This window comes from Lissotriton vulgaris, chromosome 7 (assembly GCF_964263255.1).
Source record: "Lissotriton vulgaris chromosome 7, aLisVul1.2, whole genome shotgun sequence".
NCBI classification, from domain to species: Eukaryota; Metazoa; Chordata; class Amphibia; order Caudata; family Salamandridae; genus Lissotriton; species Lissotriton vulgaris.
The window spans coordinates 641,895,907-641,922,518 of record NC_141695.1 but is presented as its reverse complement, the minus strand read 5'-3'; the positions used below and the strand labels follow the sequence as shown (position 1 = coordinate 641,922,518).

The window sequence follows — 26,612 nt, the reverse complement described above, 5'->3', positions numbered from 1 at the left end:
ACGCAGTCTCAACATTACTGAATTATCGGACTAGCGTATGGGAATGTATCCACTTAGCTAAAGATAAATCCTTGATCAACTCTGCATATAAAAGCTTTAACTCTCAGAAAGATGGTGATAGGAAACTAGCCATACGCTGGAGCCAGAAATTGGAGTCTAATGTCACTGCTAATTCTATATCTTCTGCATTGGATACCATCCGTAAATCAGTACTCTCATCTAGTCTAAGGCTGCAGTCATATCGGACTATCTGTTCTCTTTACTATACCCCTGCACGTATCTCGAAATGGGCAACAAGTAACTCAAGTAGCGATCGGTCTAGATGCCCAAAATGTGATTTATACGCAGCTGACTTAACGCATATGTTCTATTCGTGCCCATTATTACTAACATTTTGGAGAGATCTGGAAAAGACTGTGTCCCATAAACTTAATAAAACTACATCATTCACGGCCATAGATATATTACTGGGCCCACAATCATGTGACCATATCTCAAGCGAACTTATTAGTATTATATTAGACTGTGCTAGGCTGACTATTGCTCGAGCATTGATCGCATCAGACCCACCTTCGACGGCAGAGTCGTGGGCAATAATACCAGATACATACAATATGGAATGTGCATTAGCTAAAGTCAGGGGTGTAAGAGCATTATGTAAATTGAAATAAAAAAGGTGAAAATTTGTCTAGGAATGTGTTAAGGAAACTGTTTATTTGTTTATTTGAAGTTTTGCTTGCTTCACATGGGTTTTGAGCCCTTTGTTTTTGTGTAAGAATATTCACCCTGTGTTTGCTGTATCAAAGTGCTTTAACTTTTGTTGTTTGCCACAACTGCCAGTTTCTTTTTCCTTTATTTTTTTGCATGATGAATTTGTTTATTTGCTGAAACTTTGTCCTCATGTCATCAATAAAAATATATAAAAAATATATTAAAAAAAGACTGTTCCGGTTATGCCTCTTTCCGCTCCAAGAAGACGATTCGGGACAGACTAGCTCGAAGAACCATGGCTCGCTCGTCAGCTTCGATCCCCGACGACCTCTTTGGAGAGGGCATCCACATGCCAGAACACCAGCACACCAAAGAAAACTCCAGCTCTTCTGATGCCGAAGACTCAGATGTCGAGGACATCACTCCAGCTCAACGGGTCGTAAGTAAGACAGTCGACCCCAACCCTTCCTTGACACCCTCAAAAAAGGCTTCGGTCACACCCTCACTTTCGGGCCACACCGAGAGACTGCTTCCCACGCCCCTGCCTTCAGACCTGGCAAAGAAGCCTACTAAGCCTTCAACCTATTCCCGATGCCGATCTGATACCGACACAAAGGGAGGAAGCCATCTTCCTCAACCATGCCGACCGTTGCTCCAACACCTAAGCACTCGGCGCCAAAGACTGGCAGCGGCTCATCCATGCCGAAACATCACTACCCAAAGACCCCAACTCACACGCTTCGGAGCCGAAGAAACACCCGGAACTGAAAAAACATGTTCCGGTAAAGGACATTTTAAAAGGTCACACTTCTAAACCAAAAGACCATTTACAGACTCTGTGCCGAAAAACCCTCCGGAACCGAAAACTTCGACGCCAAAGGGTCTGCCCTATACAGAAGAACTTTTTACACCAGATCCTCACCAAAAACACTCTTGTTAAAGACCCTACAACTAGCCAACTAGCTCTTAGTTCCAAGAAGAGACCACTAGAAGCCCCAGCACCTCGTCCTCCTTCTCCAAAGAAGAGAGACATTGCATCCTCTCCACCACCTCCCCATACTGTTCCTCCTCCTACACCTCCTCCACCTCATCATACTCCTACACCATCCACTAATCCAGATGATGATGTGGATACAGACTGATGACACAGGTGGGGGTGCACATGACCCAGCAAGGACCAATAGACCCCCTCAGTCACCTAATCCTTGGGATGATTATAACACCCCTGATGTGCCTTACGTCCCACAAGATGATGTATATCCTTCCAGGCCTTCCCCACCAGAGGACACTATAGGTTTTAATCTACTATTCCAAAGAGCTGCCCAGTACCGTGGAGTTGACATACACACTGATGCTGTGTAGGAAGATTTTCTTTTAGACACTTTTGATAACACACAAAGGTCTACTGCCATTTTGCCAATGCTTAAAGGCGTCATTAAGCACGCAACAGAGGTTTTTGAAGATCCTGTTAGGGCTCGATTCCTCAACCCTCGCATTGAGAAGAAATATAAAGCTGCCCCTACAGACCCTGCTTACATCAAAGGTCCAGCACCACTAGATTCTTTAGTAGTGTTTAATGCAAGTAAACGTGCTAATTCACAAACATCAGGTGAGGCCTCCCCACCAGATAAAGAATCTAAGCTCCTTGACTCTTCTGGTAAACGAACAGCGTCGCAGGCAGCTAACATTTGGCGCATTGCCAATACCCAAGCGTTGTTGGCAAGATATGAAGGGGCACATGAGCTGGAGTCCTTAATGCAGCATCTACCAGACAAATCTAAAAATAGGGCCGATGAACTCCTACAGGAAGGTAAAACTATTATTAATACTTCCATTCGTTGTGCCCTAGATGCTGCAGATACTGCCTCAAGGGCAATCAATACCAGTACCCTTTTGCGGAGACATGCCTGGCTACGTATTTCAGGTTTTAAACCTGAGGTACAAAATTCCATCCTCAATCAGCAATTTGATGAAACACATTTATTTGGCCCTAATGTTGATGTGTCTTTAGAAAAGATGAAAAAAGACACTGACACAGTAAAATCTATGGGAGCCTTGCAGCTGCAAGCTCCCAGACGTTCTTTTCGTCACTCATCATACAGAGGCAACACAAGAGGCTACTCCTCCGAAAGCCCCTCCACTTTCTACAAAACCCCTAGTCGATCCACATACACTAAGGGCTACCAAAGAGGGGATTATAGGGGTAACCACAACAAAGGCAGAGGCAAAACCAATAACTCCCGCTCTGCCTCCACCCCTACCCAATGACTTTCCTCCCCTCCCCCAACATTCCACTTAGTGTGGGGGGAAGACTGCAGCAATTCCTTCCTGCCTGGATCAACATCACATCAGACAGGTGGGTGCGAAAAATTATTCAGTCAGGTTACTGTCTAGAACTAACCTCTACCTACCCAAACATACCACCCAAACATCGTCCAATGTCACAAGAACATCTGTCACTGTGAAAGCAAGAAGTAATGTCTCTGCTAGGAAAAAAGTGCACTAGAACCAGTTCCTCTGCACCAATAAAACCAGGGGGTTTACTCCCTATATTTTCTTATTCCAAAAAAGGACGGCTCTCTAAGGCCTATTCTCGACCTCGAACCGCTAAACGTATTCATACAGTCAGACCATTTTCACATGGTCACACTCCAACAGGTCCTTCCTCTCCTGTTACAAAACGACTTCCTTGCTACTCTCGATCTCAAGGATGCATACTTCCACATTCCCATTCACAAGGCTCACAGGAAGTATCTCAGATTTATAATAGACAGGCAGCACTATCAATTCAAAGTACTCCCATTCAGAGTCACAACAGCACCAAGAGTATTCACCAAGTGCCTAGCAGTAGTGGCAGCACATTTACGAAGACAGCACATTCATGTCTTCCCGTACCTCTCATAAAAGCCAGCTCATACACCAGTGAGTGGAACACACTCACACCACAATCCAACTGCTCTACAACTTGGGGTTCACAATAAACCACACCAAGTCTCATCTGCAACCATCCAAAGTACAACAGTACCTCTGTGCTACAATAAACACCTCCACAGCGCTAGCTTATCCCACTCCAGTAAGGATAGCCAGCATGCAAACACTTCTCAAAAAATTGCAGCCACGACACTCCCTTCCAGCACGAGTGTTCATGCAACTCATAGGGATGATGGTCTCTTGCATTTTCATAGTGCCCCATGCAAGACTTCAAAAGTCTACAAAAGTGCTTATCACGTCAATGGAACCAGGCTCAAGGTCAATTAACAGACCTAGTGTTGGTAGACGGTCGGACTCATTGCTCTCTGCAGTGGTGGAGCACCAAAAACCTTTCCAAAGGGCGACCGTTGCTAGAGCCAGTTCCCCAAGTAGACTCGATAGCGGACGCATCGCTCTCCGGCTGGTGAGCCCACCTGCTGCAACACACCATGCAAGGCAGGTGGACACCACAACAAAAGTTACTCCATATCAATCACCTGGAGTTACTAGCTATATTTCTAGCACTGAAAGCTTTCCAAAAACAAGTGTCAAACAAGACTGTGTTAGTCCGCACGACATGACAGCCATGTACTACATTCAGAAACAGTGCGGAACACACTCCCTGCAACTTTCTCGACTAGCTCAGGACATATGGCGCTGGGCTATACCTCAAAACATATTCCTTTTAGCCCAACATGTTCCATGAGTACAAAGTACCATAGCAGGTCTGTTAAGTCTTCAGACACAACAAACCCACGAGTGGGAACTTCATATGCAAGTTCTTCAACCATTCTTTCAGATCTCTGTGCCACTCATGAAAACTGCAAATGCCCAAGCTTCGCCGCCAGATATCCACACCCGTTGTCCAAAGGCAATGCGATATGGATGAACTGGTCAATCAGATTTGCATACGCTACCACTAATGCCACTGGTAGTACGCAAACTGAAGCAGCTTTCTCTAAAACGTATCCTGGTTGCTCCAACGTGGGCCAGACAGCTGTGGTACACAATACTGCTACAACTGTCTGTTGAACCACACCAAAAATTATAACTGTCTCCACACCTTTTAACGCAGAAGCATGGAGAGATCAGGCACCCGGACCCAGCTCAGCTCAACCTAGCCATTTGGCTCCTGAGGTCTTAGAATTTGGATATCTGAACCTTCCTCCAGACTGCATGAATGTCATAAAAGAAGCTAGAGGCCCTACCACTAGAGCATGCTATGCAGCCGAGTGGAAACGATTTGTATTACATTGTAAAAAAAATAATATTAACCCCCTTAGACGTGTCTATTCAACACATCTTAGGATACTTACTGCACCTCCAAAGATGTAACTTAGTCCTTAGACTGCATCTTGCTGCAATTAGCAGCATATCTGCAAAACAGACAGCATCTATCTCTGTTCAGAGTGCCTGCTATTAAAGCCTTTATGGAAGGGCTTAAAAGAATAATTCCTCCCAGAGCGCCACCTTCACCTGCGTGGAATTTAAACCTTGTTCTCAAACTGCTAATGGGACCTCCCTTCGAACCATTACATAAATGTGAACTACAATTTTTAACATGGAAGGTTGCGTTCCTAGTAGCTATTACTTCTCTGTGAAGAGTTAGTGAACTACAAGCACTAACAATTCAAGAGCCCTTTTTGAAAATGCATCTTAATAAGGTTGACGTACTAATCCAAATTTTCTGCCCAGTCATTTCTCCCTTCAACCTCAATCAATCTGTGGAACTGCCAGTTTTCTTCTCTCAGCCACAGACAGTAGCAGAAAGAGCTCTTCATACCCTAGATGTCAAAAGAGCATTGCTATACTACATCGAGAGAACACAACCCTTTCGTAAGACAAAACAACTTTTTGTGTCTTTCTCACCACCGCCCAAGAGTAATCCCATTTCAAAATCTGGGATAGCTAGATGGATTGTCAAATGCATACAAATTTGTTACCACAAAGCTACACGTACTTTATATGTTCCTCTTAAAGCACATTCTACAAGAAAAATAGGGGCTTCAATGGCATTTTTAGGGAACATTCCCCTAGATGACATCTGCAGAGCAGCTACATGGTCTACACCGCACACATTCACAAAACACTATTGTGTAGATGTGCAAACCAAACAACAAGCTAATGTGGGCCAGGCTGTTCTCAAAACATTATTTCAAGCTACTGCAACAGATAGGGGTGGTCGCTGCTAATGCTATACAATCTATTCACAGTGTGTAATCTGCACCTCATATGCCTTAAACGGAAAATGCTACTTACCAGTATGCATCTGTTCTTGGCATGTAGAGCTGCAGAGTTACACACGTCCACCCGCCTCCCCGGCTACCCTTATCTGTTCCAGTATTATCTTAATTACATACAGCTTACATGGGCATCCTTCCTTTTCTTGCAAAGCTCCATCATTTCTCTAATGGCGAAAAACAATCTGAGGATGGAACCGATGCCCAAGCGCAATGTGGTCCAAAGGAGGAGTCACCTATCTCGTGACTTTTCAGCACAACAGCAAACTGCAAACATCCGGACCCAACACTAGGTGGCGATCTATGCACAGTGTGCAACTCTGCAGCTCTACATGCCAAGAACAGATGCATACTGGTAAATAGCATTTTCCATCTTTAAGAGGCATATATTAGTTATAGATTCCTTGCCGCCACACCAATCCTCCTTGCTCTGCAAACTGACTTCTAGGGTTAAGGGACTCCTTTGCAGTGCCCTAGTGTGGCACACCAGTGGTCAGTGTCTTTCATGGCTCTGTGCTTCTGGTTTGGAAAGTGGTGTCAGAACGGACGTCCGCGCACAGGTGCAGCATCTAAGTAGGCACCGCAGCGTCATCCCGGCGACCCCGATGACTGGCGTGGAGTCGACTGATGCCACCTACCGACGCGCAGGGGTACTGCTGAAAAAAAAATTCTCAGGATCTAGTCTGGCACCTGGTGGTAATTCTATAGTGAGGAATTTATAACTATTATTTTGTCACAATAGCTTTTCCAACTACTCATCCTTCTCTTTGTACCTTTTCTTATTGTGTTTTTTGACATTACAAAGGATACCTTTGTGGTTTTGCAATATTGTGTCCTCTTGCCTGCTCATTGAAGGCGGGATCCCAACCAAGCTTCCGCCTACAGGTGTGGCATTTTTGCATGCTGTTTTTATCATGACACTATTCAGGACTGCTGTGCAATGTTCTGAAAGGCTCTGATTCTTAGTTTGATAAAAGGGGTGTTGGCCTTTGGTGTCTTCACTCTGTACAGTGCTCCAGGTTATCCAGGTGGGTAGTTTTCTCTGTTAGTATCTGGCACCTGTCCTCTTTGCCATAGTCTCCTCATGGCCCTAGACACCATCAGCTATAGTCCTGGTAACATGCATTCTTCATGCTTTTCCCTACCCCATGATTCCACTTCTGCTTACTCCCATCAGGTCTCCCAGTGTGTGCTTGGGTGGATGAACCATCTAGAATATAGCTCCCACTGCATTCCTTTTCTGACACAGCACATACAGCTCCTGGGGGACATGGTTAAATGCCCCAGAAAGAAGAGCCCTCACTGCGTTCAGAAGGGAAATATTCCTGCTGCATCATTGTTTTTGCTGCTACTAGTTGTTAATTGATAAATCTATTGCTGTTTGTGTACTGTGAAGCTGTCATGTTGCGTACTTGAACCACGTTGCCTTAATGATTTCCTCTGCTCTTTCGATTTAGATTAAATTATATATATATATATATTTCTTATTTTCGTGTATTTTAGCAAGCTGCTGGTCATGGTGGTAAAAATGATGAAAAGGTTCAGGTGTTAACTGATAAAATTGATGGACTTCTGCAACAGGTGAGATTATTCTTCTGTACTTCCTTTTGCATCTCATTTAAATGAAACCCTTAAAAAAATGTAAACATTTATTTTTATTGTCTTTCAAGATCGAAGAACTAGGTTCTCAGGGCAAAGTAGAAGAGGCACAGGGAATGATGAAACTTGTTGAACAGCTGAAGGAAGAGAGAGACATACTCACTTCAACTACATCAGTAAGTTGGAGCGCTACTGAGGAGATAAAATATGCAATGCTGAATTCTGCATGGTTTGTATCACTGTCACTTTTAGTTAGCCCATTCGATTGCCAGTTATCAGAAAATTAGTCTGAACCAGAAGTTGTGAGGTCAAAGACTGAGGTATGCCCTTTCTGTGTGCTCAGTTGTTCATCAGTTCATTTTTTTTCTGCCCAACATTTAAAGGGGGAACCGTGCCTTGCTCTTGTTTTTCAGAGGAACTCTATAGTAACTCTTTGTAAGATTTTTATTTTTTTAAAGTTTCCCATGCACGTCCCTGTGCCTTCTGTAATATGGCGATGGCATAGAGTTCAGTATTCAGCCAGATCTGTTTACAAGGTCTGCATCTGTTGCCTAAGGCACATGCATTCCCTTTCAACTGGCACTTTTTGTTCACAGATAGCCATGTACGCTCTCAACAACTTAATGCTGTGCTCAAGGGAATACCGACAGTCTTGAAAGCAACTGACGTCCATGCTCAAGAGTAGCACCTATAGTGGCTATGCGCGTAATTTCCGAAGCAGTACAGCGCCAGTGTGGAGCATCACAGCACCACCTACCAGGCACAGAGATACTGCTGAAAAGATTTCACATTGAATCTGACGCCTGGATAATATTCCAAAAAGTGAGGAATCTGCAGCACTAAACTCTTTACCAGAAAGTGTTACTAAAAGTATCGTTACCAGAAAGTGTTACCAAAAGTAAACCAACTTGATCATCTTGGGAATTGGCCAAATGCTTCCTAATGGTATCGTTCTAGGGCAGGGAGTTAAAATTCCACCTTCATAATGGAGTGTGAGAATTTCACCCTTTTCACCCTTTTCAATCTCCAGGTTGATAAGATATGTGGGTTATCACAGTGCTTACCTCTGGGCATATTTATGTATAAAATTCCTTTTTATTTAAATGTTAGCATAAAAATACAGAAGAGGAACCATGTTCCAGCATAATATGTATTTGGCACATTCAAGGATGGTATCTGCTACATGTGGTGTTAACATAAAAAGGAAAGGTACAAACATTACGAAAAACAAATGAACACCGTACACTCCTTACTTAACTGAAGCAGGCCAACACTGGTCCTAACTCAAACTAACCCTAGTGGGAGTAAGGTGAGGGCTGAGATAGAACTGGTCGTGCAGCCAACCACCTTAGGTGTTGGGGCATACATTGATGATAGAGAACATAGCTTGGGCTATTCATTGTCCAGTGTAAGTGGTATGGCATTGTGGTGCTCAGATGGTGGCCATCCGGGACAATTATTGTGGTTGTTGCTTGAGAAGGATTTTCACCCCCCCCCCCATCCTACCCCCCCCTCCACACCCTCAATAAAAATCAGTCAGTCAGCTTGGCCTGTGGTTGGACTGGGCCATTCCATTCCCTAGAACAAGACCCTTTATTGGGTAATGGCCACATGGTAAGCAAAGTTATCAAATGCTGATGGCAAGAGGATGCATGGTGGGAGGCTGCAGGCAAGGAAGTTAGGTTGGCTTTTAAATTGGCCATTGCAGCATCCAATCACTTTGTTCTAAATCAAGTAGAGATCATAGTCTTTACAATTTTGATTACTCCGGTTGACTGAGGAAGACCTGGGTATGGTCATGAACGCAAGGTCATGCATAGAGCCTTTAGCAAGGAACTTGGTTACTGTATTAGAGCTAATCCTTGATTAAACTCTGAACAACTTGGTTCTGAATTGCTCTCTTACTAACACTACATTAAGTTTAAGAAAAAAACGGTTGTGTGGAGGTCTTGGGAAATAATCACGACTGCAGTGTCCTCTGGCAATTCTTGTTTTTCAGTCACTGGTGGTAGAAAACAAATATTTCTGTGATGTACCTGCAACCAGAATTGACAGAGCAGCACTGACACATAGTTATCATTTGTAGGAAGCTGGGTCTGTATATACTATACCAAAGTAAGGTATAGTGTGCACAGAGTCCTGTAGATCCCCAAAGGTAGGCAGAGGTTAAGGTAGATAATACCTTGCTCTCTATTTGTGGTAGTGTAGGCGAGCAGTAAGGCTTTATCAGAGGGTCGTGTTAAGCATTTATTGTTCACAATCAGGCAAGAAATTATGTCACACACACAAAGACTGAACTCCGATAAATTTGTTGGTATAATAATATTATCTAGTTGTATTTTATTTTCTAGAACCAAGCCAGGCCTGGTACAGGTAAATGTAATTGTACTTTGCAAGAATAATGCAGTTAAATGCAATTGGATTGGTTACAGAAAAGTCATTTGTATATACAACAGTTTGAATTACTTTTCTTTAAGTTACTTTTTCTACTCCGTGTGATATGCCTAGATATCAAACTGAGACATTTCCTGGAGGAAGGTAAGTAAATCAGTTTTTTGTACATAGACCGTTTCTTAAGGTTTCATACAAACCAACTCCTCACTTAGAACAATTTTCATAAGAAAGCAGTCAATGCAGAAAGCAGTCAGTGCACTCCTATGGGAGAAATCAATGTTATTGGTTTAATGGTAAGTACTTAGGCTTGGGAGTTGGTTTTCTGGGGGTAAGAACCAGTGTTCCCCCAGGGTCGAAGGGGCACTCTCATTGCACCCTCAGTGGCACCAGGGCAGCCGAGTGCAGAGTGCTGAGGCCCAATGTTATCCAATAGGGGATAGGGTGCCTACGGTTGTTGGCTGCTCATGAGCAGGCCGAAAGGTTGTGGGAGCAAAGCTCCTGGGGTTTAGCTCCGGGCAAAGTGGGATCCGAGTTAGCACACAAGGTGCAACCACAGAGGCACAGGGTTGGCTGGGTGCAGAGTGCTGATCTGGCATTGAGTGCCCTGTTTTCAGTGGGAGTTGCCCATTTTGGATTTGGCTGCAGGCCAGGAACACTTATGGGAGGATCCAACAGCTGGGCAGGTTAGTTGGAGGGCTCTCGGACATAGGTGCACCTTGGGTTCTTTTTTCCAGGACGCAGGGCAGCTGGATACAGGGGTGTCTTTTGAGTTCGGATTTTACCTTACCCGGCCACTCGCAGCTGCGGGGTCTCTGTTCAGAGGCTGCAGGTGACGTCTGGGAGTCCTCCCGGGTGTTCTGGAGGTTGTTGCCTGCAGGACAAGGCAACTTTAGGCACAGGATCTCTGTGTTCGAGGCATGTGGGCTGCTGAATTCATATCTGTGCATAGATCGCCGCCTAGTGTTGGGTCCGGATGATTGCACATTGTTGTCCTGGAAGAGTCTTCGAAGTATCACGAGATAGGTGGCTCCTCCCCTGGACTACAGTGCGCATGGGCATCATCTCCATCCTCAGATTGTTTTTTTCCGCCATTGGGTTTGGATGTTACTATCTTAGCTCAAGTTCGGAAAACTTTCTACAAAGCCAAAAGGCTTTCGGCTGCGTCAGTATAGTTTCGTTCAGTACCGGTAACTTGTTCGAGAGGACATCGAGGACTCAGACAGTTTCTTTCCACGCTTGACCCGATCTTCGATCTGAAATGGAAAGAAGCCCGTTCAAGAGGTGTCCGCTTTGCAATGCAAAATACCCGCACATCGATGTCCACCCGGTGTGCAACAAGTGCCTGTCCCTGGATCACAACGAGGCCAACTGTATGGCCTGTGCCCGGTTCAGGTCGAAGAAAACTCTTCGGATTCGACGCGCGGCTCGATTGGAGTCGAAGAAGTCAGCGCCTGTTTCGGAAAACATCTTCGGGACCGAAGACTAGGAGGTCGTTGATCTAGAAGAGCAAGACTACCGCTCCGACCCGGCTTCGGGACATGACTCGGAGTATGACGCCAAAGACGAGGAGGTGCAAGAAGAAGACGAAAACGTCGTCGAAGAGGTAGGAGACGACGCAATGGCCCTTAAGCCGTAGAAGATAGCTCAGGGGAGGAGCTAGGCCCAACCGGCTATATGGGGACCGAAGATGACGCACTCAATAAGGCTCAGGTCGAGGGATCGCCACTAGGCCTTACCCGAGATCTACAGTCTCGTTCTACGGCCCGCACCGGCTTCGAACATTACTAAAGAGCGATCGGTTTCAAAACTGCCATCGGTCGATCCAAAGAAATCGAAACCGAAAGCAGCAATGCCAAAACCGAAACCGAAAGTGCAACTAACTCTGGTCGGCTCCAAGGCCTCCACCCCCTCGGAGCCGAAGAAAAAGAAAATGGCCGTCGATGCCAAAAAGCTCAAAAGGGTCATCGAACCGATGGTTGGGGCACCGAAGACCAAGGTCAAGGCTGTCGAACCACCAAGACCGACGCCAAAGGGAGTCGACACACACAAAAGACTCGAACCGAAAGACGGGATCGATCCTCGGTCGAGGCCTGCGGACAAGACAAAGACTGTCTCCAAGGACCCTGTCGAGTCGTCGCAGCCCAGCCCATTCATAGCCAAGGAAGTGTCGGAGTCACTCCAACGCATCAAGGACAAGGCTACAACAGTCAGGCCGAAGAAGGGCCCGACGCCAAAGCTGGTCGAACACGTTCAGACCGCGTAGACGCCGATCAAATTCGGGTTGCCACCCTCAGTACGTCCGAAGATGTTCGAGCCAAAACAAGGTATCGGCGCCAGTAAGAAAGTGTCGACGGAATTGGAGGCTACAGAGGAGCCTGAATAACAGGAGTCGAGACAATTCATCGACTCGGAAACTGGTAAACTCTCCATATATAAGAGGAAAATCGTACCAGAATCACCCATGGAGTCATATAAGATTCCCTTGAAGAAGAAGAGGGTTTCCACGACGTCACCACTCTTGTGGAACTCCTTTATTACTATGGACAAGAACCACAAAATTAGTCCCCAGCATACTCGGATGTGGATGCAGGGGATGACGAACATGAAGATGGTCTTTATCATGTGGACACTGATCCTGATGATCAAAACCAGCCATGGGCAGACCCAGCTGACCCAAGGGATCCGCAGACTTTCCCTGACACTCATGTGTACAATGTGAAAACGTCTCCTACTGAGGACACAACTGCCTTTAACTCCCTTATTGAAAGGGAAGCCAGTAATCATGACGTCGAACTTCATGCTGACCCTGTGGAAGAAGATTTTCTGGTCGACACCTTTTCCACTTCGGAAAGAACAGTCGAGACCCTGCCCATGCTAAAAGGGGTCCTTAAGCATGCTAATGACATTTTTAAGGACACCACTAGAGCCAGGGTGTTAAACCCAAGGATTGAAAAGAAATATAAACCAGCACCTGCGGACCCTGCTTATATAAGGGGACAGTTGCCTTTGGACTCATTAGTTGTTTCTAATGCACCTAAGAGAGCAAACTTCCAGACTACAGGTGATGCTCCTCCTCCTGACAAAGAGTCAAAAGTTCTGGAAACTTCAGGGAAAAGGGTGGCTGCGCAGGTGGCTAACATCTGGCGCATTGCCAACACTCGGGCACTCTTAGCCAGATATGACAGGTCCCATTATGATACCCTTGAGACACTGTTGCAACACCTACCAGATCAGTACAAGGAGGGTGCAGAACTACTAATCCAGGAAGGGAAGCTTATAACAAATGCTTCCATCAAGTGCGCGCTAGACGCAGCTGACACTGCAGCCAGGGCCGTCAACACTAGCGTTATGTTAAGGAGACACGCCTGGTTGAGAATCTCAGGGTTCAAACCTGAAATACAAACCTCTATCCTCAAATCAGCCAGTTAACCCGGACTTCTTATTTGGACCTGAGGTTGACACCACCCTTGAATTTTTTTTTAAAAAGATAGAGACTGCAAAGTCTATGGGGGCTCTGCAGTCACAGCAGTTTTGGGTGGCTCCTTTCGTCACTCCAATACTAGGGGCCCCTCAAGAGGCCAGTCCACACAGCAGACACAGTACAATAAAGGAGGTACACAATCCACCTGCAATAAAAACAACCGGGGTGGATATCGTGGAAACGACGTCAAGGGCAGAGGAAACAACAGCTCCAGATCCTCTGCCAATAACAAACAGCGACACCCTGTCACTGCCCCCGACCATATAACACCTGTCGGGGGGAGACTACAACAGTTCCTGCCGGTTCGGAAATCCATCACCTCAGACAGGTGGGTGAGAGACATTGTCCAGTACGGGTATTGTCTGGAATTAACATCCACTCCACCCAACATCCCACCAAGACACCGTCCTATGTCCGCAGAGCACTTACTCTTATTGCAGCAGGAGGTCGTCGGCATGCTGCAAAAAGGGGCCATAGAGCTCATGCCTGTAGAAGACCAAGGCTCAGGGGTGTACTCTCTGTACTTCTTAGTGCCCAAAAAGGACTGGTCTCTCAGACCTATTCTAGACCTCAGGCCTCTAAACAGTTACATTCTGACAGAGCATTTTCATATGCTCACCTTTTCTGAATCATTTTTGTCCACCATAAGCGTGGAAGGGTATACTCAGATGTGAGTCGCTAGCTCATTGCACCATCAGGATTCAAGCAAGCCGGGCCGAAGACGGCTGAAATGCCAGAAACCGGTCCCCGGTAGCTTGTTTCCTTCCCAGTATAAGAATTGGCTTGGTAGTTTGGTCTGCCCTGATCCCATGATGCACTGGGCCAGGGTCAGACTAATTTGGATATAGCCAAGATCTGAGCTGGGATGGTGCAGTGAGCTGAAAAACGGTGATGGATCAAGCCCTGATCTTTGGACTGGGTAAGAGTGGTCTGCTTAATTCAGACACTCTGTTCATCACCACCCCCTTTTCTGAATCATTTTTGTCCACCATAAGCGTGGAAGGGTATACTCAGATGTGAGTCCCTAGCTCATTGCACCATCAGGATTCAAGCAAGCCGGGCCGAAGACGGCTGAAATGCCAGAAACCGGTCCCCGGTAGCTTGTTTCCTTCCCAGTATAAGAATTGGCTTGGTAGTTTGGTCTGCCCTGTTCCCATGATGCACTGGGCCAGGGTCAGACTAATTTGCATATAGCCAAGTTCTGAGCTGGGATGGTGCAGTGAGCTGAAAAACGGTGATGGATCAAGCCCTGATCTTTGGACTGGGTAAGAGTGGTCTGCTTAATTCAGACACTCTGTTCATACCACCCCCTTTTCTGAATCACCTTACAACAGGTACTGCCGTTACTCGGTCAGGGAGACTTCCTCGCAACGCTGGATCTAAAAGATGCGTATTTCCACATACCCATACACCCATCACACAGACAGGATCTCAGGTTCACTATTCAAAACCAACATTATCAGTTCAAAGTCCTCCCTTTCGGAGTAACGACGGCACCCAGGGTGTTCACAAAGTGTCTGGCAACAGTAGCAGCACACCTAATGAGACAGCACATACATGTCTACCCTTACCTGGACGACTGGCTTGTTCAAGCAAAGACGGCCCAGCAGTGTGCCTGCCACATGTCCCACACCATTCATCTTCTTCACAGTCTGGGATTCTCGCTGAATTATCCAAAGTCACATCTTCAGCCTGCCCACGTGCGACAGTACCTGGGCGCGACAATAAACACTCTGGCAACCAAAGCTCAGCCAAATTCAGCGAGAATACACAGCATGCAGTTGCTGATACAAAAATTCAGACCCCAACACTCGCTTCCAGCACGAGTGTTCATGCAGTTGATAGGCATGATGGCCTCCTGCATCTTCATAGTTCCGCACGCGAGACTACACATGCGTCCGCTTCAGGAGTGCTTGGCACGTCAGTGGAATCAGGCTCAAGGACAGTTAAAAGACCTAGTGTTGGTGAGCGGTCGGGCATTCAACTCTCTGCATTGGTGGAACCCAAAAAACCTTTGCAAGGGCCGACCTTTCCAAGAGCCTGTGCCACAGATTATACTGACGACGGACGCATCTCTCCAAGGATGGGGAGCTCATGTACTCCATTACACAGTGCAGGGACTATGGACGACACAGCAGCAGAAGATGCACATCGACCTTCTGGAACTGAATGCAATCTTCATTGCGATGAAAGCATTCAAAGTACACTTGTGCAACAAGGTCGTGTTGATCTGGACGGACAACATGACTGCCATGTACTACATACAGAAGCAGGGAGGAACACACTCTCCACAGTTGTCTCATCTGGCTCAGAGCATGTGGAAGTGGGCCATTCAGAGGAACACCTTCCTCATGGCGGAACACCTCCCGGGCAAGGACAACCAGATGGCGGATCTGCTCAGCAGACACAGCCACCAAATGCACGAGTGGGAGCTACACCCATCAGTACTCCAACCGTACTTTCAGCAGTGGGGTCATCTAGAGATAGACCTGTTCGCCACAAGGGAAAACGCAAAATGCCAAAGCTTCGCAATCAGGTTCCCACATCCACAGTCGCAGGGCAATGCGATAAGGATGAACTGGTCAAGCAAATTTGCGTACGCTTTTCCCCCAGCACCTTTAATACCGCTGGTGGCACGCAAACTGAGGCAACACTTGATGACACTCATCCTGGTTGCTCCAATGTGGGCACGCCAACCATGGTACACCACGTTTCTGGACCTATCCGTGGTACCGCATCAAAGGCTACACCTCACACCCAGGCTTTTGATGCAGAGCCATGGCGACATTCAGCATCCAGATCCGCAGCAGCTCAATCTGGCGATCTGGCTCCTGAAGTCTTAGAATTTGGCTACCTCAACTTGCCGCCAGAATGTATGAATATCATCAAGGAGGCAAGACGGCCCACAACCAGAGCTTGCTATGCGGCTAAATGGAAGAGGTTTGTCATATATTGTAACAACAATGACATTAACCCGCTGGATGCATCTATTCAAAACATTATCTGTTATTTTCTGCACTTATACAGATGTAATCTGGCGTACAGTTCCATTCGTATACATTTATCCGCAATAGCAGCTTATCTTCAAAACAGGCAGCACCTTCCGCTATTCCGAGTGCCTGCCATTAAGGCTTTTCTAGAAGGACTCAAAAGAGTGATCCCTCCCAGACACCCGCCTTCACCGGTCTGGAACCTTAATCTGGTCCTCACCAGACTGATGGGACCACCTTTTGAACCTCTCCACTCTTGTGAGCTTCAGTTTCTAACCTGGAAAGTAGCTTTCCTAGTAGCCATTACCTCACTACCAAGAGTTAGTGAACTACAGGCCTTAACCATTCTAGAGCCGTTCATACAGGTCCACGCAAATAGGGTTGTATTACGCACCAACCCTACATTCATGCCTAAGGTGATTTCGCAGTTCCATATGAACCAGACCATAGAACTGCCAGTTTTCTTTCCTAATACAGAAAATGTCGCTGAGAGATCCCTACACACATTTGATGTCAAGAGAGCTCTTATGTACTATATAGACAGAACGAAGGATTTCAGGAAAACAAAACCGCTTTTTGTTGCCTTTTCGCCACAGCACAAAGGCAACCCCATTTCCAAAGCAGGGATAGCCAGGTGGATTGTTAAGTGTGTACAGATTTGCTATGCTAAGGCTAAACGCACACTAACCATTCATCCAAGGGCACACTCCACACGTAAGTTAGGAGCGTCCATGGCTTTCCTGGGGAATATTCCTTTACAAGAGATATGTATGGCAGCCACATGGTCCACCACACATACATTTACCAAACACTACTGCGTAGATGTGCATTCTAAACAGCAGGCAGCTGTAGGACAGGCTGTTCTAAAAACTCTCTTTCAGACTGCTGCAGCTGGCACCGTCGGCCGCCGCTAATAGGAGGGACTGCTATGTAATCTATGCACAGATATGAATTCAGCAGCTCACATGCCTCGAACCGAATATGCTACTTACCAGTATGCATCTGTTGTTGGCATTTAAGGCTGCTGACATTCATATGCCCACCCTCCTCCCCGAAGCCTGTAGCAGCTGTAGCATTCAGAATTACTATGTAACATGGACATCACTCACTGTATTACACTCCATCTCTGCCACAATGGCGAAAAACAATCTGAGGATGGAGAGGATACCCATGCGCACTGTAGTCCAGGGAAGGAGCCACCTATCTCGTGATACTTCGAAGACTCTTCCAGGACAACAATGTGCAATCATCCGGACCCAACACTAGGCGGCGATCTATGCACAGATATGAATGTCAGCAGCCCTACATGCCAAGAACAGATGCATACTGGTAAGTAGCATATTCGAAACTGCTGATGGTCCGTTAGTGCTGTGGGGCCAAGTCAGTTATTCTCTGCAGTCTACTCTGCTGTGCGACTTTTTTGTCCTTCGTAGGTTGCGGGAATCTGTCTTCTTGTATCAGAGCTGCCCCCTAAATACTGTATTTAGGGGGCCATTTAGGGGTCTCAAGGTCAGTAGCCAATGGGCTATTGACCTTAGGGTGACTACACACTTGGTTTGCTCACTCCACGTGGGGGAGTGCGCACAATCCCTAATCCTGATTGGAGAGTGCCTGCCATCTGCAAGATACAAATAATTGATGGACGGAATGCGAAACAAATGAAAACATTCACCCCAGTCAAGGGGTCTGGGTTAAATCCATCAATTTTTTTGCTCTAAGGCCACCCCAGTTTAGACCTCTCAGCCCACCCACCATATCCTCCAACACCGACGACACGGCCCACAGCCTCAGACGCTGGATCGAGGACTGCGCCAACACCCTCGCCCCGCTGAAGAAACCCCCACAGACACACCAGCAAGAGGGCCAGCTGGTTCACCCCAAAACTAATAGCCTCTAAGCAAGCTTGCTGGAAACTAAAGAAGAAATGGCACAGTGAACAGACCCCGGACAGCCACACAGCACACAAGAACTCCATCCGCAACCACCACCACCTCATCAGGGCTGCCAAGAGGACCTCCTTCAAAGACCGACTCAACGACAACGCACATGATAGCAAGGAGTTCTTCAACATCTTGAAGGAACTCTCTAACCCCGACTCCAACACCAACGACATACTGCCATCGCAAGCCCTGTGCAACTCCCTCACCACTTTCTTCCACCACAAGATAGCAGACATCCACGATAGCTTCAACACCCAGACAGCCCTAACAGACAGCAACACAACAGACTCTCCGCCCATCATCGACCACAACCCCCTGCTAGCCTGGGCCAGCGTGAACACTGATGACACCATCAAGACCATGAGCACAATCCACTCTGGCTCTCCGTCAGACCCATTCCCGCACCACGTCTTCAACAAAGCAAGCAGCTCCATCGCACCTCTACTGTGCAACGCCATCAAACTCTCCCTCGAGACAGCGACCTTCCCAGAGAGCTGGAAACACGCCAAGACCAACACCCTACTCAAAAAACCCAAGGCAGTCCCAAGAGACCTCAAGAACTTCTGGCCCATCTCTCTGCTCCCGTTCCTGGCCAAGGTCATTGAAGATAGTCAACAGACATCTAACCCGATACCTCGAAGAAAACCGAATCCTGGACTCTTCCCAGTCAGAGTTCCGCAGCTATCACAGCACCGAGACCGCCCTCATCACCGCCACCGACATCAGGAGCCTGCTGGACAACGGTGAGACCGCAGCACTCCTCCTCCTAGACCTCTCCGCTGCCTTCGACACCGTCTGCCACCGCACACTATGTGCATGCCTCCACGCCGCAGGGATCCGAGACAAGACTATGGAATGGACCACCACCTTCCTCTCTGGCAGAACCCAGAGCATCCGCCTCCCCCATTCTGATCCGCAGCCTCCGAGATTATCTGCGGCGTACCCCAGGGATCCACCCTCAGCCTGACACTGTTCAACATTTACACGGCCCCGCTCGCAGACGTCGCCCGACAGCACAACCTCAACATAATCCCCTACGCCGAAGACACTCCACTGATCCTCTCCCTCACCAAGGACCCTATCACTGCCAAAGCCAACCTCCCTGAAGGAATGAAGGTCATCTGTCTGAAGCTGAACTCAGACAAGACGGAGGTCCTCATCCTCGGCTACAACCCTTCAGCCTGGGACGACTTCTGGTGGCCGAGGGCACCGGGGGTGGCCCGACACCCACTGGCCACGCACGCAACCTGGGAATCCTCCTCGACTCAACGCTCTCAATGACCAAGCAAGTCAACGCCGTCTCCTCCTCCTGCTTCAACACCCTCCGCATGCTCCTCAAGATCTAAAGATGGATCCCGACAGGTACAAGAAAGACAGTCACCCAGGCTCTCGTCCTCAGCAGACTCGAATACGGAAACGCCCCCTACGCGGGAGCCCCAACCAAGCTCATCAAATGACTACAACGCATCCAAAACGCCTCTGCACAACTGATCCTCGACATACCACGCCACGGCCACATCCCCCTCCACCTGAGAAACCTGCACTGGCTCCCCGTAAACAAGAGGATGTCCTTCAAGCCCCTCCTCCACGCACACAAGGCACTCAACAAGACCGGCCCAGCCTACCTCAAAAGACTTCTTTCCTTCTACATCCCCAACCGCCAGCTACGCTCCGCGGACCTCTTAACTCGTCACCGTCACGCGCGAAGAGCAACAACCTGCGGGAGATCCTTTTCCCACCTCGCCGCCAAGACATGGAACACCCTCCCACTGAGCCTACCTCAGACCCAAGACCTGCTGACCTTCAGGAGGACACTCCAGACCAGGCTGTTCAATCAGTAGTCCCCCCCCCCGCCCCCCCCCCCCCTCCCCTCCACCAGCACCTTCAGACCCTTGTGGGTATGTAGTGCGCTTAACAAATGACTGATTGATTGACCTGTCCATGTGCAAATCAGTATTGACCCTGTACCTCATGGGAACAGTCCAGCCCAAACTGCCAAGCCAGGTCCTCACTCCGCCCCGACTCTACACCAGCTAGACTTCAAACCAGATCTCTTTGGCATTGTGACCTATCAGTATTTGTATTCGGGACTGTCCGCATCATTGTTTTTTTGTTTATCATGCTCTGTAACTGATGTAAAGTGCTCCGATACCCACCGGTCAAGGCAGCACTATATATAACTCCTCAAACGTCTCTAAGATGCCCTCCGAGTGCATTGTATAATGAATCCCACACTGGCATCAGTGTGTGTTTATTATGCTGAGACTGAGAAGTTTGATGCCAAACTTCCCAGAATTCAGACATTGTGGTGCTGTGGAGTTCGTAATGACAAATTCCCAGACCATATACTCTTTTATGGATTTACTGCACTTACAATGTCTAAGAATGGACTCGGACATTGTAGGGGTGCAGTGCTCATGCAACTGTACCCTCACCAGTGGTATAGTGCACCCAGCTAGAGGGTGTCTTACCTATACCATAGGCAGTGGGTTGCAGGCATGGCACACAAGTATGTGTGCCATGTCGACTATTCACTGTTCTCTGCACCAAAACACGCAACCTGCAATGGCTGTGTGTGTGTGTGTGTGTGTGTGTGTGTGTGTGTGTATTAAGGTACAGGACCTCTAAGGGTGGCCCAATATGTGCTGCAGGTCTTAGAAGCCTTCTCTTGTTACAGTGCCCTTTATACCCATGGTACCTTTTACAAGGGACTAACATGTGGCCAGAGAGGTGCCAATTGGAGGTACAAAGATACAGTTTTGGGAAAGAACTCCGGCCCTGGAATCATGATTGGCAGGGACCCAGGGCACATCAAGTCAAAGTGCATCAGAAAATTGGCAAAAGGAGGGGGGGGGTTGTCATCAGTGACTTGTACAAACCCCTGAAGCCAAAGTCAGTTCATTCTTTGTTTTACATACTTTATGCTACCTGTTGTCAAAGAATATGAATAGCAATCTGATAAATATACTTACATCTTTAAAGTTAAGCCGCTCGGCAATCCTATATGGAGCCCCTTGAGTAGTAATTAAAAGGGCGCTTGAATTTTGGGCACCACTTTATTACCTCATTTTATATACATTGTATTAATGGGCAACATCCCTTCTTCCTGGCTTACTTTACATGCAAAACCAATATATAAAAAATGTATTAGTATGGCCTTATTTATTTTCTGGACTCCTAACAAATTTTGGCTAGGCTCCTGTTCCAGTGTTTAGAGAAGGCTGACAAATTGTCTCTGATTGTACTGGAGCACGGCAGATTGCATCCAGGTCTTAGTATATTACCCCAAGTGTCTGTCCTGCAGGCATCGTGTACAAGTGTCCACATTAAAAGAAGATTGTATACCTTTGCTGACTTTTGCATAGCATTCCACTGGAAAAACAGGTGAAGTTTGTGGGGAAAATTGTGTGCAATTAGAATAATATAGTTGCTGTTAAACCTGGCAGAAGCCTTGTATTCCTTTATTTGGAAGAGGGTTCAATTAAGCAAAGAGAGTGATAGAGGGAATTATGACATCGAATGGCCTTAAGCAAGGATGTACTTTTGCTCTTTTGTTCAATTCCTATCCCTGGCACATCTTCCAAAAACTTATGCTAAAACAAGTTTTGCAGCGTGAATCTTTCTGGATTCACTATGCTGTGCATTATTCCGCGGTCTTGTGGTTGGGTCCGGATTCGTAGTCTTTTCATTGTTTTTTTTTCATACCCAGGTGGGCGTCGACGTCCCACCTTTGGTGTATTTCCGGTGACGTCGGCACGCTTCCTGCAGAAGCTCCCACTCCTGGGTGCCATCTTCAGTTCTTTTTTCTGCGGTTGGTTCTGGATCGTTCTTGAAAGGGCTCCAGACATTTTTGGAGAAAGAAGAAAAATACGCATTTTAGCAAGATAAGAGATTGAGAAGACTACAGGAGACTAGACTCAAAGAGGACGACGAAGGGGAAGATGAACTTCAAGAACTTAGACGTACATCGGAGAATGCAAGCTCAGGGGGCCCCCTGAACGCATGAGATGGACAACACTCCTTTCAAATTCTGCCGTAACTGCCACCACAAGTACGCGCAGAAGGACCAGCACCCGGTCGCCAACCTTTGCCTACCGGTCGACCACAAGAGCGAGGACTGCGATGCGTGCTCCGCCTTCACGCCGAAGACTCTTCGAGTGAGAAAGAGACAGAGGATAGCCAACGCCACAACGCAGGGCAAGGGACAGCCACCGTCCCTTCGAGACCTGGGGCTGTCATAAGACGAGGAGGACAACGCCGCCGCCAAACACGACGGCTACACGGTCGTAGAGACCGATATTACGAAGACTCCAAAGAAGGTAGGAGACTCTACGCCCCTAGGGCACCAAGAGACCCCGAGTCTCGAAAAATTGAGGGCAAAACCTCAATCGCCGACGCCGAAAACCTCGGCGTCCGCGGCTACACCAAGGCACAGCGGATCCTCTGAGAAGGACTCCCAGACGCCGAGAGCTGGAAAACAGCAAAAGGCGTCAAATCGCCCCGGAGAAGGAGCGTACGACGCCAAGGGAAAAGGACCCGAATGGCCCTTCAGCGCCACCGAAGGACCCGAGAGCCAGCTCGGCACCGAAACCTTCGCAGACCACGCGGCCGAAATGGAGAAAAAGAAAAGACGCCTCGAGGCCAAGATGGAAAACATCCTGCAGCGGAAAAAAGATTTCGACGCCAGGATGAAAGAATACCCAATCCCGACGAAACCTAGGCTACAGGTGGTCGAGGAAACGGAGGAGGAGGACTATGACCTCGAAGGACAGTCGGTGGACGTCGAGACCGTCGACGACCAAGAAGAGGAGGAGGCCTCCTACTACGAGGAGGAAGGAGACGACGACCGCAGGACACTCCTCGGGTCTGCATCCTCGGAGACTCAGGATATAGATTGTCAGGACATAGACACCGAGAGCCCAGAGGAAGCAGTCGACACGTACCCCTCGAGGCCCTCGCCGCCAGATGACATCGGGGTCTACAACACAGTCCTCAGGAATGCAGCTGCAGTTTTCAAAGAAAATTGACGAAGAAAAGCAGAAAGCAGACTTCCTTCTCGAGACACTGCTCCCTACACAAACAAGGAGCCAGTTCTTGCCCATGCTCGGCAGTGTCATGGCACAGGGAAAAGAGGCTTTAAAAGAACCAGCTACATGCAAAGCAGTCACTCCCAGGTCAGAGAAAAAGTATCAACATTAGTCCAAGGACCCACCCTACATTCAGGGATCGGTCTCAGCAGACTCCATCATCGTAGCCACGGCAAGAAAGAGGGCCAATGTGCCTACCACTTCTGGGCCACCTCCAGACAAAGAAAGCAAGAGGATGGACCTGGTGGGGAGCAGAATTGAACGGAATGCCGCAATGCACTGGTGCATGGCGAATTCCAATGCTCTGCTCAACAGGCACCAATACCAGATCCTGGAAGAGCTGGGCGAGTTGGTAAAGAACATGCCACAGGAATTCAAGCAAAGAGCTGAAAACCTTGTCGAAGAGGGGAAGAATGTAGCCAATTCTTGCTTCAAGACTGCCCTGGACAGAGCAGACCCCTCCAGCAGGATCATGATGATGAGCATTAAGGAGAGAAGACAAGCCTGGCCAGTCCTTTCGAGGGAGAGGGAATGGACCTGGACATAAGAGAGAGGGACAGCAGCCCGCCTCTAAGTGACCTAATAAAACTCAATGTGCCCACCCGAGCAAAAACTCCCAGGGTGGAGCACAAACACATCGGACAGGAGTTACACGAACTAGACACCTCCGTGCATGTAAGACCAGTGGGAGGAAGACTGAAACACTTCTTCAGGGAGTGGAAGAGTATAACATCAGACAAATGGGTACTCCACATCATACAGTACGGGTACTGCATAGAGTTGGAGGGAAAGCCAACGGACAGGAAACCAAAAAGAAGGCCACTAGCTATGAAAGACCTAGAGCTCCTTCGGGAGGAAGCAAAGGAGCTCCTGCAAAAACAAGCCATAGAGCCCAGCGCCTTACAGGGAAAGGAACAAGGGCTTATACTCCACATACTTCCTGGTACCAAGGGTGGACGAAACTATGAGACCCATCCTGGACCTAAGATTCTTAAACAAGTTCGTAAGAACGCAAAGGTTCAAGATGACCTCCCTACAAGAGTTACTTCCTCAATTGCAAGGCGGGGACTTCATGGTCAGAAGGGAAGGGATACACATGTACCCTTACCTGGACGACTGGCTGATCAAAGCAAGCTCATACAAAACGTGCAAGCAGCACGCACAGAGAGTGACCAGCACACCGATGAACCTAGGATTCTCCATCCACTGGGGAAAATCCTCCCTGGAACCAGAACAAATAAAAATCTTCCTGGGAGCACAGATCGACACCTGACAGAGCAAGGTGTTCCCCAGCGAGAAGAGAACGATAGCGCTTGTGAGGGAAACTCAGCTCTACCAGAAGGGGCAAGCTCGGACAGCGAGCAAAATCATGGGCATGATGGCATCATGCATTCACCTAGTGCCAAACGTACGGCTCCACGTGAGACCTTTACAGGAATGGCTACAGGAGCAATGGTCACAAGCTACAGGTCGTTGGGAGGATCTAGTTGTTGTAACGCACGCAGTGCAGAAAGAGATGGCATGGTGGAACATGGGGAACATAACAAGGGGGAAGCCTCTGACGCAACCAACGCCAACAGTGACCCTTACCACAGACGCGTCCCAGAGGGGATGGGGCGCTCACATGGAGAAACTCAAAGTAAGAGGCCTGTGGACACCAGCAGATGCGGTCAGACACATTAATTACCTGGAGTGGAAGACAGTTTTCCTAGCCATAAAGGCCTTCCAAACAAAACTGTACAACCAGAGAGTGTTGATCCAGACAGACAACACAACAGCGATGTTTTACATCAACAAGCAGGGGGGGACACAATCGGCCCCGCTTTGAAACTAGCGCAAGAGATATGGAGATGGGCCATCCCACTCAAGATAGACCTGCTAGCCATGCATCTACCAGGAAAGGACAGTGTAGAAGCAGACTGGCTCAGCAGACAGACATCGGCATCCCACGAGTGGGAACTCAATGCACAAGTGGCTCTTCGACAGGTTGGGGACACCGCCGGTAGACCTATTTGCAACACGCCAGAATGCAAAATGCCAAAACTTCGCATCCAGATAGCCCGGGGAGGGCTCCCTGGGGAACGCCCTATGGATAGACTGGTCCAGGACATTTGCTTACGCTTTTCCCACCGATACCGCTGATACACAAGGTACTCAGCAAGTGCAGAGCGAGCAACATGACCCTGATACTGGTGGCACCACAGTGGGTCAGGCGGACATGGTACTCGCAGATCATGGAGATGACACCGAGTGCACCCCACTGATTCGGGAAAAGAAAGGACCTACTCTCCATGCAAAACGGAGAAGTGCTGCACCTGGAGCCAGAGAGCCTGGGCCTCGTAGCGTGGCTCCTGAGGACATAGAGTTTGCGCATTTGAAACTGCCAGAAAGCACCCTAAGGGTACTTCGGGAGGCACGAAGACCCAGCACACGGAAGTGCTACGTAGCGAAATGAAAGAGATTTACACTGTGGTGCAGGAGGGAAAAGCTACACAATGAGATGAAAAAGGACTCAACAGTGCTAAAGTACCTCACGCACCTGCTCGACAAAAATCTGAGCTCATCCTCACTGAGGGTTCACTTGGCAGCGATAGTCGCCTACACGAGAGGAGAAACATGCAAAGGTTTCTTCACATCACAGGTCGTTAAGAGATTCCTGGAGGGAGCAAAGAGGATCGCACCGCCAAAGAGGGTGTCACCACCTGCATGGAACCTTAACCTAGTCCTAACAGAACTCATGAAGGAACCTTTCGAACCGATTCACAAGGCCTTCCTAGAAATGCCGAACATGAAAACGGCTTTCGTGGTAGCAATCACTTCACTCCGCAGAGTGAGCGAACTGCAGGCACTAACACTACAGGAATCCTACATACAGATACACAGCAATAGGGTGGTGATGAGAATGGACCCACACTTCATGCCAAAGGTGGTGTCAAGGTTCCACTTGAATCAAACTTTACAGATACCGAGTTTCTTCCAAAAACCGACAAGAGCTGAAAGGGCACTGCACACTCTGGACGCCAGAAGGGCAGTCATGCACTACATTGAGAGAACAAAGGAACCCAGAAAAACAAAGCAGTTCTTTGTGTGCTTCGCTAACAATTTCATGTGGAAACCAGTAACTAAACGAACAATTGCACGATGGATTGCCCAAACAATACAGTTCTGCCACAAGCAGGCAGGCCAGGAACTAAGAGGGG

The 26,612-nt window shown here is 47.9% G+C and overlaps 1 protein-coding gene across 2 annotated transcripts in view; it reads left to right on the top strand.

The window, feature by feature from the left end:
- The window catches only part of LUC7L3 (LUC7 like 3 pre-mRNA splicing factor), a 229,806-nt gene that overhangs the window by 105,150 nt on the left and 98,044 nt on the right, over nucleotides 1-26,612 (top strand). For both annotated transcript variants that reach the window (XM_086930848.1, XM_086930847.1), the window contains exons 5-6: nucleotides 7,425-7,502; nucleotides 7,592-7,696. In XM_086930848.1, the coding sequence (XP_086786974.1) occupies nucleotides 7,425-7,502; nucleotides 7,592-7,696 (183 nt within the window). The remainder of the gene's footprint in view (nucleotides 1-7,424; nucleotides 7,503-7,591; nucleotides 7,697-26,612) is intronic.